This window comes from Morchella sextelata (genome assembly GCF_020137385.1).
Source record: "Morchella sextelata strain SCLS chromosome Unknown scls_9, whole genome shotgun sequence".
NCBI classification, from domain to species: domain Eukaryota; kingdom Fungi; phylum Ascomycota; class Pezizomycetes; order Pezizales; family Morchellaceae; genus Morchella; species Morchella sextelata.
The window spans coordinates 677,613-692,627 of record NW_025408624.1 but is presented as its reverse complement, the minus strand read 5'-3'; the positions used below and the strand labels follow the sequence as shown (position 1 = coordinate 692,627).

The following is a 15,015-nucleotide window of genomic DNA, read 5'->3' as shown; positions in this document are numbered from 1 at the left end:
TGAAAGATCGAGTGTTGACCTCGGGCGTCGGATGGCACTTGCCGATAACGGGTTACCCAGCCTCGGCATTCGGATCGTGCCGAAGTGGAGTAGGTATTAAGCGGGTGATTATCTATGATGCGACCCACTCTGGTTGTGATGCTGTTAACTCAATTGTGATGTGACCCACTATTTTTCAAGGTGCATATTTATTTTACGTTACCAATCAACCAATTCCTAACCGAAAAAGATCATTATCAAGTCAATAGGACCCGAACTTCATCTACCGTTCTTGGCCACACATTCCTAGCCCCATCCATACCTTCTTCCATCTCGTTCGCTAAAGCGTTAACTACAGCTTCTTCTACCCTACGGAAATCTTCTACGAATCTTTCAGCTGCTTCGTGCGAGATTTCTCCAACAACCTTTGGAGAGTTTAATCTCCTGAGCTCTGCCTGTACATCCATCAATGCTGACTGGAGGAACTTGTCAAGAGTCTGTGAGACTTGCGCTAAGGACAACAGAGAGAATGGTGGAAGTTGAGTCAAGGGCGTTTTCTGCCGTGAAGGATTAGATATAAACATCACTGAGAGAAGGGATTCTATTGTTAGGTACCGTCGGATTCCAATCATCTAACGCAACAAGCAAAGGATTCAACCCGGAAGTATGAACAAAGAAATTGTGCTCATACTCCACAAGTGCCTTGATATATGTCTTAATCTCGTCATCTAGCATACTGACTCTTTTAGCTGTGAATAAAAATTGATCTAAAGTCGACTTGGCCGCCAACATGCAGTTTAAGCCGAAGATATTGCTCTGCAACTCGTCCAGATCCTTTCGAAGAGAACGACAGCCTTCTATGTACGGATCAAACGCCTCCTCCAATATCTTTGAAAACTCCTCTTCGCGTTCTTGGGTTGGCGCTAAGGAAGCTTCATATGAAACCATCAGATCTTTGAGTTCTTTGAGACCTTCCAGAAGAAAATCAGGAGGTGAGAGGTCTGGCGGCGCTTGTGGGAGGTCAGACTGCACAGCCCGGACATGGGCCTGCAAGGTGCTGTGAAATTGACGGAGAGCGGATTGCTCGACGCTGTAATGTGTTAATTTAAGATTATGTTTATTGCCTGTGCTAGGATTTACCTTTTAATCGTTTCTAGGAGGGATGAGTCTTCACCAAGTAACTTTTCAAACGTGAGGCGATAATAATTTATGAGGTTTGATATACGATATGCTAGGGTACTGTCTTCATGACTGGCGACGACCTGCTCAATTCTAGACTGTTCGAAGTTAAGAGAATTTTCGTTAGTACGGTCGTATAAGGATGAAGATAAAATATTTGACATTGCTAGTTCTTACCTTCAATGGTTTGCACACTGTTTCTAAGCCTTTGTCTACCAACATCATCAAGCCCTTCCTAGCATCCCAGCCTCCGAGAGCTTCCAAAGCATCATCTCTATAGTCACCAACCCAAGGTTCGCTTTTTAACCCTTCCTCAATCCCCCCTAAAATGCTGTTTTGGCCTTCACCTTCTTGAGAAATGAATAAAACTTCTAGGGCCTCCTGTTCACCAACAGCAGAAGAGTGCAGCCAAGCTAGCATATCACCGATGTATCTTAAAGGATCATGGGCGTAGAGCTCTATTGGTTTGGTGGAAGAGTCGATACCCGGTGTGCCTTGGGGGGCACCAGTTAATGCCGTATAAAATGAATCAAGAAGGATCTTTTGTCGAGCTTCTGCGAAAAAATCTAAACAATCTCTACAATGATCACCAACATGTCAGAACAATGCTCTGCTACAGTGGTGCAAAATAATGCGGAGCAATACTGAAAAAGGGTGGGTCTTTCAGCCAGAACTCGCAAAGCTCTCCTGATACCCGAATTTATCTGAGGACTCTCAAGTGACAGATGCTTTAACTCCCTTTGAATCCACCTATATAATTTCTGGAAAGCATCGTGCAGGTGTTTGGTCATCAAATCCATGATTTCCATACTATCTTCATGGTTAGCACATATACCTCTAACCCTAAGGCAAATGTCTTAATTAACACACCCAGCCCTTTGATTTTCACTTGCTAGTAGAACTTCACAGTCACTATGTATTCTCTTTACCCTACTCAAGATTCGGAAGAATCGGTCGTCTAGAGTCTCAGCTGAACTAGTTAATACCAGCACATCTTCCTCAGAGACTACGAAGTGTGCCGTGAATGCAGACAGTAGTGCCTCTTTAGTTTCCACATCTTTTTTCTGAGACAATAGTTCAGAGGCTTCATCAAGTATTGGTGCCGTTTCCGAAGAAGCTGCCGCAACATTGGTTCGCAGCGAGGATACTACGGCGTTCATTGTGCTCAATGTAGTCCCTATATGTTTTAATTGCTACGCACAACATATGACTCAGTGACTATTCTGTATTAGGGAAGATAAAATACACAATAAAATAAAAGCATTTGTGCTACCTCAGCTATCTTAGCGAACTCCTCAATAATATGAGCATTGCTTCGGATGACCTCTGCCTGAATGTCCACCCGGAGCTGCCGTCGTGAATCGGGGGAATTGTCAGTGAAGCGTGCGTCCAATACTTGTAGTGCATTTCTGATTTCAGAGTCAGAGTAAGACGCAGAGAGGACTGATGACAGCCTTTGCTGCGAAAGCGAATCCATAATTAGGGGTTTGTTGCTTGGTGGACAAGTAACTCCATGTTCGAAGTGAATAGAGCTTTGAATTGAATATGTTACCCGGCCGATCACTATCAATGTCGTTATCAGTTATCGATAGAGGGATGGATGATTGCTATCCCCTGTCTACTATTGTAAGTAGTAGACTCGACCAGGGGGGGGGGGGGGTATTGTGACGTGTGACCTTAAGCCCTTTCAGAGGCTGAGAACAGCCACAGGATTTACAGATTGTGCATGAGACCTCATTTATTCGCAGGGTACAAGGTTGCATAGAATCATCACAGCAGGAAGCCCCATGTCTTATCAGAACGTGGATTGACAGGAAAATAAAGCTCTCAAACCCAGTGACCTTCATCACACTGGCCAAAGAATATCAACGGTCACTCCTCCCTCGCCATCAACCCACCCATCACCAATAACATTCTTCTTTTCCACCTCATCCCCCACCACTGGATTTTCTTAGCTCTATATTTTAAGACGAGCATAGTTTTCCCCGCTTTTTGTTTCTCCCAATAGCTTCCATAGCTTTATCCAATATCGAACGCCAGAGCTCCATTCACTTACAGAGTCTTACGTTAGACGCGATGACGAGTAAACTTCTCTCACAAATCTTCAACAAGAACTCGCAATCTATATACGAAACCCTGCGAGAAAACGGTGCCAATAATTCAGATTCAGATCTAGACGACATGGAGGCCCGAGCTGGAATGCTACATAGTCAAGGTGGACCCGAAGAATATGAGGAAGGTATGGATGATGATGAGAGTACTTTTGAATTAAGACATCAACCACCGGCACCGGCCTCATCGTCATTTCTAGCGCACTCAACTCAACGTCCTTTCTTCGCCTCTATGTCCCGACCACGAGGGAACCGCTATGCCTCACAAAGATTTAGGGAGGAAGATGCCGATGATGATGACGATGTCCCTGCCTCTTTACTTTTTGAGGCTGGGGGCTTAGGAGCTGGCGGAGGCAGCAGACCAAGCGGAGCTGCTGGATTGAACCAAGGCGATCTCGGTGGAGGTGGGCCAGGACCAGCTACAGAGGCCACGAGAAAGCGAAATAAACAGGAGCAGCAGTGGGCTGCTGCAACAGCGCAAATGCACGTCCAAGGCGACGAGCAGGAAGCTGAAGCTAAAGAGGTCAGAAGGCAGGCTAGACTAGGTCTAATAGATCCCAAAGAACGGGCCCTGTGGAAGTGGGCCAATGTTGAGAACTTAGACAACTTTCTTAACGATGTGAGTTGTGTATCTATTAACTATATGTAGTTGGTGGCTATTGCTAATGGTACTATAGGTTTATGATTACTTCTTAGGGAAGGGGATTTATAGCATCGCCCTCAACCGATTCCTAAATTTGCTGTGAGTACTGCATCTACTAAACGATGGGACACCAGCTTATGATAAAATACAGGACGTTGGCTTTTGTTGTCGCGTTTTCGACGTTTCTCAGTTTGTGTATCGACTATCAGTTGATACGCAAAAAAGACAAATTTGGGGATGTGATTGTACAACACTGTATGAGTCGGTAAGAATCACAGCTTTTTTGCTAGTGTCTTTCCATAGAGGGATTTGGCTTACATATAAAAGAATGTCGGGCACAGCAACTTTTTTTTTGTGGATAATATCCTTTTACTGGGCAATCAAAGCGGTCCATTTTTTCTTGGATATGCGACGCCTCTGGGATATTCATAACTTTTACACCTACTTGCTCGAAATACCTGATCAGGACATGCAGACAGTTTCTTGGCAGGAAGTAGTTGCTCGTTTGATGATACTGCGGGATGATAACCCTACAACATCTGAAACAGTCCGCCGCCGTCATTACACCAACCAGTCTAAACAAAGAATGGACGCCCATGATATTGCCAATAGATTGATGAGAAAAGAAAACTATCTCATAGCACTCTTCAACAAGGAGATTTTGGACCTCACTATTCCGATTCCTTTTCTGAGAAGCAGGGGCTCTATGTTGACGAAGACTTTGGAATGGAACCTGAGTTTAACTATTCTTGACTATGTGTTTAATGAACAGGGTCAGCTGAATAGTATGTTCTTGAAAGAGGGTCATAGGAGGATATTGAGTGATGCGTAAGTGAATATGTGGGCAATTAATATATTTGAACTAACGTCATCTAGTCTAAAGAGACGGTTTATGTTTGCAGGCTGGATGAACATTATTACCGCTCCATTCATTGCGACCTATTTCCTCTTGGTTTTCCTACTCCGGAACGTTCATGTGAGTGTTGAACTCTCATATTCTCCAAAGATCAATGAATTTACTTTGAAACATAGGATTTTATTAAAACACCAGCGAGAATTGGTCACAGGCAGTACACACCTTTGGCAGAATGGAAGTTTCGAGAATTTAACGAATTGCATCATCTTTTCCACATGAGACTATATATGAGCTATCCCGCGGCGGAGGCCTATGTCGACCAGTTCCCGAAGGAAAAGACCGCCCAAATTGCACGGTAATCGCCTAGAATACTGCCAGTAATTTCTTTCTGTTTAATGCTAAAGTAAATCTAGATTTATTTCCTTTATAGCTGGGTCCTTGCTAGGAGTTCTAGCTATTGCTTCGTTGCTAGATAGCGATCTAATACAAGGGTTTGAGATAACATCGGGAATGACTGCTCTCACTTATATGGCCATTCTTACAACAATCGTAGCTGTCACTAGAGGTATGCTTCCAGAAGAGAATACTATATATGATCCGGAATGGTCCCTCCGCAATGTTATCCAGCACACACATTACATGCCTGACCATTGGAAGGAGAAATTGCGATCTGATGAAGTAAATATTTCAAGGAATCGATCCTAACTAAATAACCTGACTAAATGAAGATTAGGTTAAACGGGACTTTATGACACTATATGACATGAAAGTTTCAATATTTATCAACGAAATCCTGAGTGTCTTCTTCACACCATTCATTCTTTGGTGGTCTTTGCCAAAGTGCAGTGACCGGATCATCGATTTTTTCCGAGAGTTCACTGTCCACGTTGATGGTATTGGTTATGTGTGCAGTTTTGCAGTCTTCAACTTCCAAAAGCCCGGGGTAAGTAGTTTCTTTTAAATAATAAAATTGGTAGGATATGCTGACCAGAAGAACCAATAGCATAACGTGGAGGATCTTCGAGAGGAATACTTTTCTTCGAAAGACAATAAGATGCTTTCTTCGTATTTAGGATTCATGGATCAGTACCACGGGACTCAAATAAAAACAGGTCACGGAAAACGGCAGCATCAGGGATCTTTACGACCTTATATGACATCGCCGATTATGGCCGCTGATATGAGTAAATCGACATATAACCAGCATCCCCAAAACCGACGCCAGGATACCTCTGGTCCAGGAATGGGAAAATCTATGCATCGAGACAGCCCAGGGAGAATGGGCGCATCAATGATGCAATCATCACTCTTAGATCCACAACACCAGCCAGCTTATGGGGGTTTCTCAAGGAATATGAGACAACCAATGTTCCATCCCCGATCGGCGGAATCTTTGAGGGAAGAGGACGAAGAGGAGGAATCTCCGATCAACCCAGGGCATAATAGAAAACAGAGGTATAGAAGTAATTTGGGAGAGAGTTTTATGTCGACAAATGTCACCACAGCTATGATGGAGGCCGCGGAGGAGGGACAGGCTGGTCCTAGGACGAACGTACTAGATTTATTAAACCAATTCGTAGGTGGCGGGGCCGAAACTGCTGGAAGACCGGGCGTTATATAAGCCTGTATGATTCTATCGTAGCCCCCCTCACTGATTTATTGGTGCTTCTGGGATTGGTTATTGGACGCCTTTCTTGCGTGGTCAGTGACAGACACAGTTATACGTACTTACGGGCGGTGTTTCTCCCCCCTTTTACTTTTACTTTTAGGTAGCATATATGCTATCCATTTCTTTCTTTTGATGGTCTCGGACGCCTCCTACATGTCTTATAACGAATTGTTCTCGTATTCAAAATCTAGAGTGGCGCAAATCCCATGTTGCTCGTGCACTTGGTCTGGACGTGGCATTGTATTAACTGTTGTGTGTACATACATTATGTATGGACATATATAAATATACTATACATGTAGTTTATGGGGCCCATAGCGGTCTACACATAAGATGAATAATACCGCAAAAATTGAAATGGCAGTCCGGACTTGATGACTAGGAGTACAGCTTGGCTGGGAATACTGAATGTTAAACTTTGGGGCGAATATCGTTTAGCCAGCCACTGCATGTAGTAATGATGTTTGAGTTCGAATCAACATTTTTGGGATGACTACATGTGCATTACAAGTATGTATACGTGTATGTACATGGTACTGTACATGTACCAAGTACTATACTCGCAACAGGCCTGAAGTACCCGAAAATGTAGCTGCAAGGTTTTGGTGTATTTTTGACTTCTACTCCAATGGTAATTGCAGATTAGGGCTTGCATTTTCGGGTACTTGTTACCTGCTGCGAGTACATACATGTACATTTCGCTCGGGGCAGGTGCGAACTACATGAAGTACATATATACATATACCTGTACATGTAGTTATTATGTATACACAGCTCTATTGCATTTATTTTCACCCTAGAAGCCAGGAACAATCTCTTAAATACATGTACATACATTGTAAGTACATGTAGTCAATAGGAAGCTGGGGACTAGAATCATGTATCAAATTCAAATGTCTATATACGTCTGAGTGCATGATCATGACTGGCCAACTTATTAAGAGCATGACATCATGTTATATATGTACATGACACTTTATGTAAGCGCTCAAATTGTCCTTCTTATGATGTAGTTGCGTTGTCTCTTTTCTGAAGACTGGCCACTTGTGGCTATTAGAAGCGATATCTAGTTTGTCAGACGTTTTGGTAGTCCTTAATGTTTGTTGCCTTAATTAATTGATTACATCAGATATGACAACCTTTAATGAACCTCAGAGTTTGCAGCTTCTACATTATTACTTGGTGGAGCACATGTACTCTACCTACATTGGTATTTAATACTAAGACGAGTGTGGCCAACGCCGCGAATTCTAGAAAAGATGCATTGCGTTGCAGAAAGGGCGCTAATTAATACCACGTGTGGATTCTGAGAGTCAAGGTGCAGAGCCGCAGATCGAACCAGTTTAGCATTCATAACACATGTACAGCTATGCCAGTGTCTTCGACTTCTTGTTTCTTGTGTATCGTGGAAAAAGATTCTTGGTGTAGCAAAGATTGTATCCCTTGTGCGGCAGTACGAGCACTAAGGGCTAGGGGTTGGGTGGAAGCTGGGGCGCCCCCAGCCTCCAACGTCAAGTGCTTGCCTGTCCATCGCTTTTCTACCTTACCTATTACACCACTCAAAAAAAAAAGAAACACTACTCCTCTCTCAACCTCCACTTCTCCACCTCAGACCAGTCCACTCAATCCCGGCTCTGTGCTGCTCAAACTGCATCTCGTCGTCCTATCACACTCTCCATACACTTCACTTCGTGACATTCCGATCAACTTTCCTGTCCTCTTCTCACGCTTTCCCACGATCAGTCAAATCCCTGCCATCCAAGCGTCAGCAGCACCACTTCATCCCGCTCGAATTTCCCACTCTTCTCTTATCCTCCTCCACCCCTTTTCCTCTAACTTGACATTTCTCATCTACATTCCGTTGAACTGCATCAAATACCCCTGGTATATCTCTAGATCATCATATTCTCACCTCTTGTGTGAATCTATAACCATCTACCTCACTCTTGATAATTCCCCCTCCCACGCTATCTAGTTGGTGTCAACTACAATTGTCACTGAATCATCTTTTGACTTGACATTGAATCCTTCCGCTTCTTACCATCACATACCCTCCTCACACAAATGGCGACCGCACTCGCCGAGCAACTTGAGTCTACTTCGTTAGAGTGAGTCGTTTATCCTTTGTGCCCCCTCTTGGTTGGCGTAGCAACAATCGTTCGTTACCCTACCAGTATTACTAGCCTGCTCACTGGCGTTATTTCTTTAGGGGACAAGACCCTGACTGGAAATCAAAACTGAAGGCTCCCAAAAAAGATCTGAGACCACAGACAGAGGTGGGTTTCTCTTTCTGGCCTTCTAAATTTACAAATTGCTTTTTTTATTCGATTCGATAGAGATATTAACGAACAAATCAGGATGTCACCGCTACTAAAGGTCTTGATTTTGAAGATCTCTATATCAAACGAGAGCTATTGATGGGTATCTTTGAGGCTGGTTTCGAAAAGCCGTCACCTATTCAAGAAGAGACCATTCCAGTAGCATTAACCGGTCGTGATATCCTTGCCCGTGCCAAAAACGGCACAGGGAAGACCGCCGCCTTCGTCATCCCTGCTCTTGAGAGGGTAAATCCCAAGAGTACGAAAACACAGGCACTTATTCTCGTACCAACAAGAGAACTCGCCCTACAGACATCACAAGTTTGTAAGACATTGGGGAAGCATCTGGGCATCAATGTCATGGTTACCACCGGAGGGACTGGATTGAAAGATGACATCATTCGCTTGAATGAGGCTGTGCATATTCTAGTCGGAACACCGGGCAGGATCCTTGATCTTGCTGGCAAGGGAGTGGCCGATTTTAGCGAATGCCCGACGTTTATCATGGACGAGGCAGATAAGCTTCTCAGTCCTGAGTTCACGCCTATCATCGAACAACTTCTTGCGTACTTCCCCAATGATCGGCAGATAATGTTATTTAGTGCAACCTTCCCTCTTGTTGTGAAGAGCTTTATGGTACGGTGCCATAATCCCAGATTAAAAATAATCTCGTTAACGGCTTTCAGGACAAACACTTGAACAAACCATATGAGATCAATTTGATGGATGAGCTCACTCTTCGCGGTGTAACGCAATACTATGCGTTTGTAGAAGAAAAGCAGAAAGTTCACTGCCTTAATACTCTCTTTTCGAAGGTACAATATACCATAATCAAGTTGAACTTCATCCACCAATTACTAACCTTTAAAATAGCTACAAATTAATCAATCTATAATTTTTTGCAACTCAACAAACCGTGTTGAGCTACTGGCCAAGAAAATTACAGAACTTGGCTACTCATGTTTTTACTCTCACGCCAAAATGCTTCAGAACCACCGTAACCGGGTCTTCCATGATTTCAGGAACGGTGTTTGCCGTAACCTTGTATGCTCAGATCTTCTCACTCGCGGTATTGACATTCAGGCTGTAAATGTTGTCATCAATTTTGATTTCCCCAAAAATGCGGAGACATATCTTCATCGTATCGGGCGTTCTGGTAGATTTGGTCATCTTGGTCTCGCTATTAATCTTATCAACTGGGAAGACAGGTAAATAATATCAGCAGTCTCCTCCAAGCAATCTTCTAACAAGATTCAGGTTCAACCTTTACAAAATCGAGCAAGAGCTTGGAACCGAAATTCAGCCAATACCTCCAACAATCGACAAGAAGCTTTATGTTTACGACTCTCCTGAGTCTATTCCTAGGCCTCCATCAACCCCACAACCCACACGTCAAAACCAAGGAGATAACCAGAATCTCCAGCAATTGCAACAGCGAAACGCCAATCACGCTACCCACAATCGTGCTCCCAATCACGGGCAAGGAAGGGGCCGAGGATTTCAGCACCAGCAAGGTCCCAACCAAGGCCAATACAATAATAATCAAGGCTTTAACCAACAACAGAACCGTCGCCCTGGGCCTCGGTACAACCAGAATCAAGGCCAACCGGGAGGACGTCCAAATGGGTTCGGACCTCCGGATGCTGGGCCGCAAGTACGAGCTCAGTAGCTCGTACACTCTTGATCAAAAACAGAAGGCGGGGGAGGTAGGGTAGTGGGTGGAGGGGGGTATTAGTGTACTTTTTTAAAACTAAGAGGGTATGAGGGTACTAAAACAATCGGGTAATAGCGTGTGCGGTTCGGATACCCACGAGTCAGCAGTATGCGGGGGGATGTATATTACGACAAAGGGGATCGGCAGAAGAAGCACTGTTTGAGTTGATAAACCGAAATTTATCAGGGTATCAGCAATAAAACCGGCCCTTTTCTTTTTCTTCATTCTCGATTGGGCTTTTGTAAAGTTCTTTTTAGTCTTCTGCATTCATTTTATCCTTCTTGTTCTTTTTTTTGTTTTTTTCTTTCTGGGGATGGTTGGCGGGAATGAATGATGATAGGGCTGTTGGGTTTTGAAGGCGCATGGTTTTCTACTTTTTCTTAAATATCTCTCTTTTGCATGGTTTTTCGGTGTGGCTTTTGTTTCTTGATCCTTCCTGTTGTCCTGGCACCTGGATATGCCTTTGTGCTGCTGTGTTTTCGCATCTCTTGTGGGTCGGATTTAGCAGAGCTGGGGTCAGGATTGGAAGCTAGGGTTGGTGTTGGGTGTGCATACGGCGGAAGATTTGGGCATTTGTCTTATTTGCCTATGGTCTATGTTGTTGGTGAACGGGTGGTTTCTACACTGGTCTGCTCATCAAGGTGGAGGGGATGTTTGGGGAAGGTGGCAGGTGTGGTTTGGGACAACTCGACAAGCCGCTTGTGCGTTTTTCTTGACAAGCAAACACGAAAACAAACAAAAAACGGTCAACAAATATTTACAGTTCAATCTCTGCAACGACAATTCAAATACTGGCAGAGGGGCGAATCATTTCGATGCTATTTCGCTACGGGGCGGGAAGCTTGGGGAGATGAGGGATTGGATATCTACCAGTCTTTTATGAACTATCTACTCGTATATTACCGTCTTTCGGTGACTGGTATCGGAGAGAATTCTAGACAATCGAGAAAGGAAATCTCTCTTCGAATTGAGAGAGAAAAAATACTCGATCGAAGGATTCCGAAAAGAAAAAAGAAAAAAAATGGGACGAACGGAGACGAGGCATTCCGGATACTATTTATTATCCAAAGTCTAAGCAAATTGATGGGTGTGGGGATTGGAGAAAAATGTGGTTCCGTCATATTTTTTCTATTTATTCTCCTGTTCTATGTATTTGTTTGATCTTTGTATCAATGGTGGAAATCCTCGGTTAGTATGGTGCATGTTATGGGTTTTCATAACGCTCTATTGTAGTATCTAGTATATGGAGCGCATCAATTGAAATAACCGCCTCTATTCGCAATCTTTTTCGTCTATAATACCGCAAATCTTTGTTTTCGAAGGCCGCATTCTTGCTTAACGGCCTTTACTGCTTCACCACATCGGTTTGTGGGTGGTGATTTCAGGGATCGGGGTAACCACAGTACCGTACTTTCCCGAATCGAGTGATAATTCATGGAATTACCTGTTTTTCACTCTATTTATATTCTAGTTCTGTGGTATAAACTACATGTACATGTATGTTTATAATATTTGATGCTCTCTTTTATCTGACGCCAGATGTTTCTCCATATGTTCCACCTGGGGAAGGGGTGATTCAGATCTAAAAACATAGACCTAAGACACCTCGAGATAAACACTAGATTCTAGCGAGTACTATAATCATTAGTATGAATGATATATTCGCTTCGTGAGAGGCCATACCACTAATCCGTTCTCTCCCGGATGATTGTGATGTTTTGGTGGCCTTAGCTACGCTTCAGTTTCTCCTGGTAAATTTTCAACGCGAGGCCAGATTTTCACGCGTATACAGCTACAACATATCACACTGCCCTACAACTAAATATCCCATATCCATATGAAATTTATTAACGTTGGGAGGGTTAGACTTGGGAGCTATACTTCGATTTTCTGCACAAATTACCGAGTGATAGTCTATGATTATACTCCAGCCCGCATGGAGATGGCATATTTGTTACCGCCCATCATGACAGGTCAACACATAAAGTTACCCTGTGAAAACGTTAGTGATCGGCGTGGCGGGAGTTTGTACTCCAAGGTCGCGGACCACGTCTACCTTTCTCTAGAGACTGGTTGACGCCATGTATAGTTACCCTGGAGCTGGAGGACTAGTCCAAAACCATCGGAGGTATTTTTCAGATACAGAAGCAGTAGTTGTTCCTTGAAATACGTCAAGGCTCTGTAATCAAGCCCAATCGTAGCTTTATCGGGCGACGGGGATTTGCAAGTCCCCAGTGACATGAGGCACAGCATTTGACGTTTCTTTCTATAAAGCATCGTAACTTCAACAAAGCTATTGGAATGGCTCTATCGGCAAAAGAGGTATGGAGTCCCTGCCTAAATCTCGAGCCTTTCTGCGTAATATACCCCCATGTCTTCAGCTGCGTCGAGCAAGGGCATTGAGTACGGCAATACCCCGTGGCGGTAAGAACGCAGGACTCCCGAGCCGCCGGGAGTCAAACGCCTCCGTCTCCATCTATGCATTGAGTAGCCCAGGTTACTGGGAACTTCACGTTGTGCCAAAAACAGCCCATTGCTTGTTGTACCAGATCTCGAAATTACCCGCTCCTGCGAGCCAGGTGGTGGGGCCCTGGTTTGGCGCCCTCTGTGCGGAGTTATCACTCTGGCCCCTGTCCCTACTAGTACCATCATAATATTTGTCTCGAAGCTTGTATCACTTTTCCGAAGGTTTCCCCCACTTACGTGTTTATGTGATCATATGTGATCACTCGTTTATGAAAGTTAATTACTGACGAACTTAAAGTTGCAAGCATACGATTCGTGGCACATATTACTTGTAAATATTCTTTATATGGTTTGTTTTTTCTAAAATGTTCCCTCTGACCTAATAAAGGCTTCTAGAAGTGTTTTATTCGCGGGATCCTCAGTATGCGAGTGATCGCCTATGATTAAAGTGTGCGAGTCCTTATTTTTTTCTTTTCCGTGGTAAGACTGGTAGAGCCAAGTTCCAAATTGCACATTCCTACTTCAACAATGTAACAGAATCAAATATGGATATGCCAGAAGACGGGAGGGAAAAAAATAGCCAGATATAATGGCCCGATTTTCACCTCCAAGAACACCTCGTCAATTCAGGCCTCACCTCCCTAGAGCTGGTAGCACTGTGATGGTCAGTCAATTTCACGGGAATCTCTATCACGAGATCACGTTTTTGAATAACTACAAAAAAGGATATGCAAACAGGACTCCATGTTCAAATTAGCGCTAAGCCTGCATCTCTAGAGTAGAGCGCATAACCATCTAAAAGTCTGTCGCCACGTTTGAGAATTCACCCTTCTCCAGCTTTGTCTTCCAGAACACAGGGTTGGTGTCGGTGAAACCGTGCTTGGTCCATCCCTCCTCCTTGACATGGTACAGATTTATCGAACCACCAGAGAACGCATCCTAGAGAAAGCTATTGTCAGAATCTGCCTATACACAAGTAGTAGTATATGGAATACTTACTCTGTGGGTGGCAGCCAAAATGGATCTAGAACCCAGCGCCAATGCATCCTCAACACTAAGGTTGTAGTCATACTCCCGATCCAACACACCATATGCAAAGGTCTGACCGGACCCTACACAGAACAAGTTCCCAGAGAGACGAGTGCCGTCCGAATCGATATAGTACAGAGCTGGGCCCTCAAGAGCCGTCACACCGGCCATCATGGTTCCCATAGACAATCCCATCCCCTTGTAAGAGTATACAAGGTTAGAAAGGATCTTTGAGGCGGCTGCGACCGAGATTCTGCGCTTATGGCGGAGCTCGTGGAGACGGCATTCGATACCGAGGTAGTTGAGCCAGTACTGACAATCGGCGGCGCCTCCGGCCATTGTTCCGAGCATCTTGTCACTATGTTGGGTTTGTAGTGTTAGTACCTTGAAGGTAGTAGTACCTGGGGGAAGAGGTAGTTACTTGATCTCGATGACCTTCTTGACAGTCTGCGATGCGATCCAGCTTCCAGATGTAGCACGGGAGTCGGTGGCGACAATGATACCACCCTGGAACCTGAATGCGAGCGTTGTGGTTCCGTGGGCAATCTTTATGGGGCATTCTGGGTTTGCATGGTCGTCTGTTGCAGCACGGAGGAAGGCGGTTGGCTATATATCCATCCCAATTATCAGCGCCGACCTTCTTCTCTATTACAAATAATCTGCTGTAGCACTATATGCATACCTGTGAGATGGGCGGCAGCGAGAACTTCAGGTCCAGCGATGGCTTTGTCGACTGGAACTGCACCGAGTTCTCGTCTTCGTCAAAGAAGTCGTCCTGAGGGGTCGAGTATTTGGCGATGAGGTCATCCATGATGTATTTATTTCGATGGGGAGCAAGACTGTGATGGCGGACGATAAACTATGGGATGGGAACGTCGTCGAATGTAGCTGCTGTGGGGGGGTAAGTTAGTAGTGGAGATAGCTACTATGGAGGTTGAGTCCCACAACCCACGCAGCGCCAAGAGCACAAGCCACAGAGGATGGTTGATCCCTTCCCTCGCGGATTGTGCGACCATCACTGGCCCTGTGTTTCGGTTCCTCCCCCACCACA

The 15,015-nt window shown here is 44.4% G+C and overlaps 5 protein-coding genes across 5 annotated transcripts; 3 read left to right on the top strand and 2 right to left on the bottom strand.

Moving 5' to 3' along the window:
• Window positions 1-236: 236 nt before the first annotated feature.
• Window positions 237-2,635, bottom strand: H6S33_012865 (uncharacterized protein; the record flags this gene model as incomplete). Its single annotated transcript, XM_044844211.1, has 7 exons — window positions 237-536; window positions 595-1,069; window positions 1,120-1,256; window positions 1,336-1,735; window positions 1,804-1,968; window positions 2,029-2,351; window positions 2,432-2,635. 7 exons carry the CDS (start codon window positions 2,633-2,635, stop codon window positions 237-239), a joined length of 2,004 nt encoding a protein of 667 aa, XP_044694574.1.
• A 599-nt stretch (window positions 2,636-3,234) lies between these two features.
• H6S33_012864 (uncharacterized protein) lies at window positions 3,235-4,015 on the top strand (the record flags this gene model as incomplete). Its single annotated transcript, XM_044844210.1, has 2 exons — window positions 3,235-3,888; window positions 3,947-4,015. 2 exons carry the CDS (start codon window positions 3,235-3,237, stop codon window positions 4,013-4,015), a joined length of 723 nt encoding a protein of 240 aa, XP_044694573.1.
• A 483-nt stretch (window positions 4,016-4,498) lies between these two features.
• H6S33_012863 (uncharacterized protein) lies at window positions 4,499-6,389 on the top strand (the record flags this gene model as incomplete). The annotated part of the gene is made up of 6 exons (XM_044844209.1): window positions 4,499-4,740; window positions 4,789-4,888; window positions 4,945-5,123; window positions 5,182-5,446; window positions 5,502-5,711; window positions 5,772-6,389. 6 exons carry the CDS (start codon window positions 4,499-4,501, stop codon window positions 6,387-6,389), a joined length of 1,614 nt encoding a protein of 537 aa, XP_044694572.1.
• A 2,112-nt stretch (window positions 6,390-8,501) lies between these two features.
• On the top strand, window positions 8,502-10,424 carry H6S33_012862 (uncharacterized protein; the record flags this gene model as incomplete). The annotated part of the gene is made up of 7 exons (XM_044844208.1): window positions 8,502-8,545; window positions 8,647-8,713; window positions 8,795-9,391; window positions 9,442-9,570; window positions 9,629-9,784; window positions 9,839-9,963; window positions 10,013-10,424. 7 exons carry the CDS (start codon window positions 8,502-8,504, stop codon window positions 10,422-10,424), a joined length of 1,530 nt encoding a protein of 509 aa, XP_044694571.1.
• Window positions 10,425-13,730: 3,306 nt separating this feature from the next.
• On the bottom strand, window positions 13,731-14,775 carry H6S33_012861 (uncharacterized protein; the record flags this gene model as incomplete). The annotated part of the gene is made up of 4 exons (XM_044844207.1): window positions 13,731-13,874; window positions 13,935-14,322; window positions 14,386-14,570; window positions 14,647-14,775. The coding sequence occupies 4 exons, from the start codon at window positions 14,773-14,775 to the stop codon at window positions 13,731-13,733; spliced, it is 846 nt and encodes a 281-aa protein (XP_044694570.1).
• Between the last annotated feature and the right edge of the window lie 240 nt (window positions 14,776-15,015).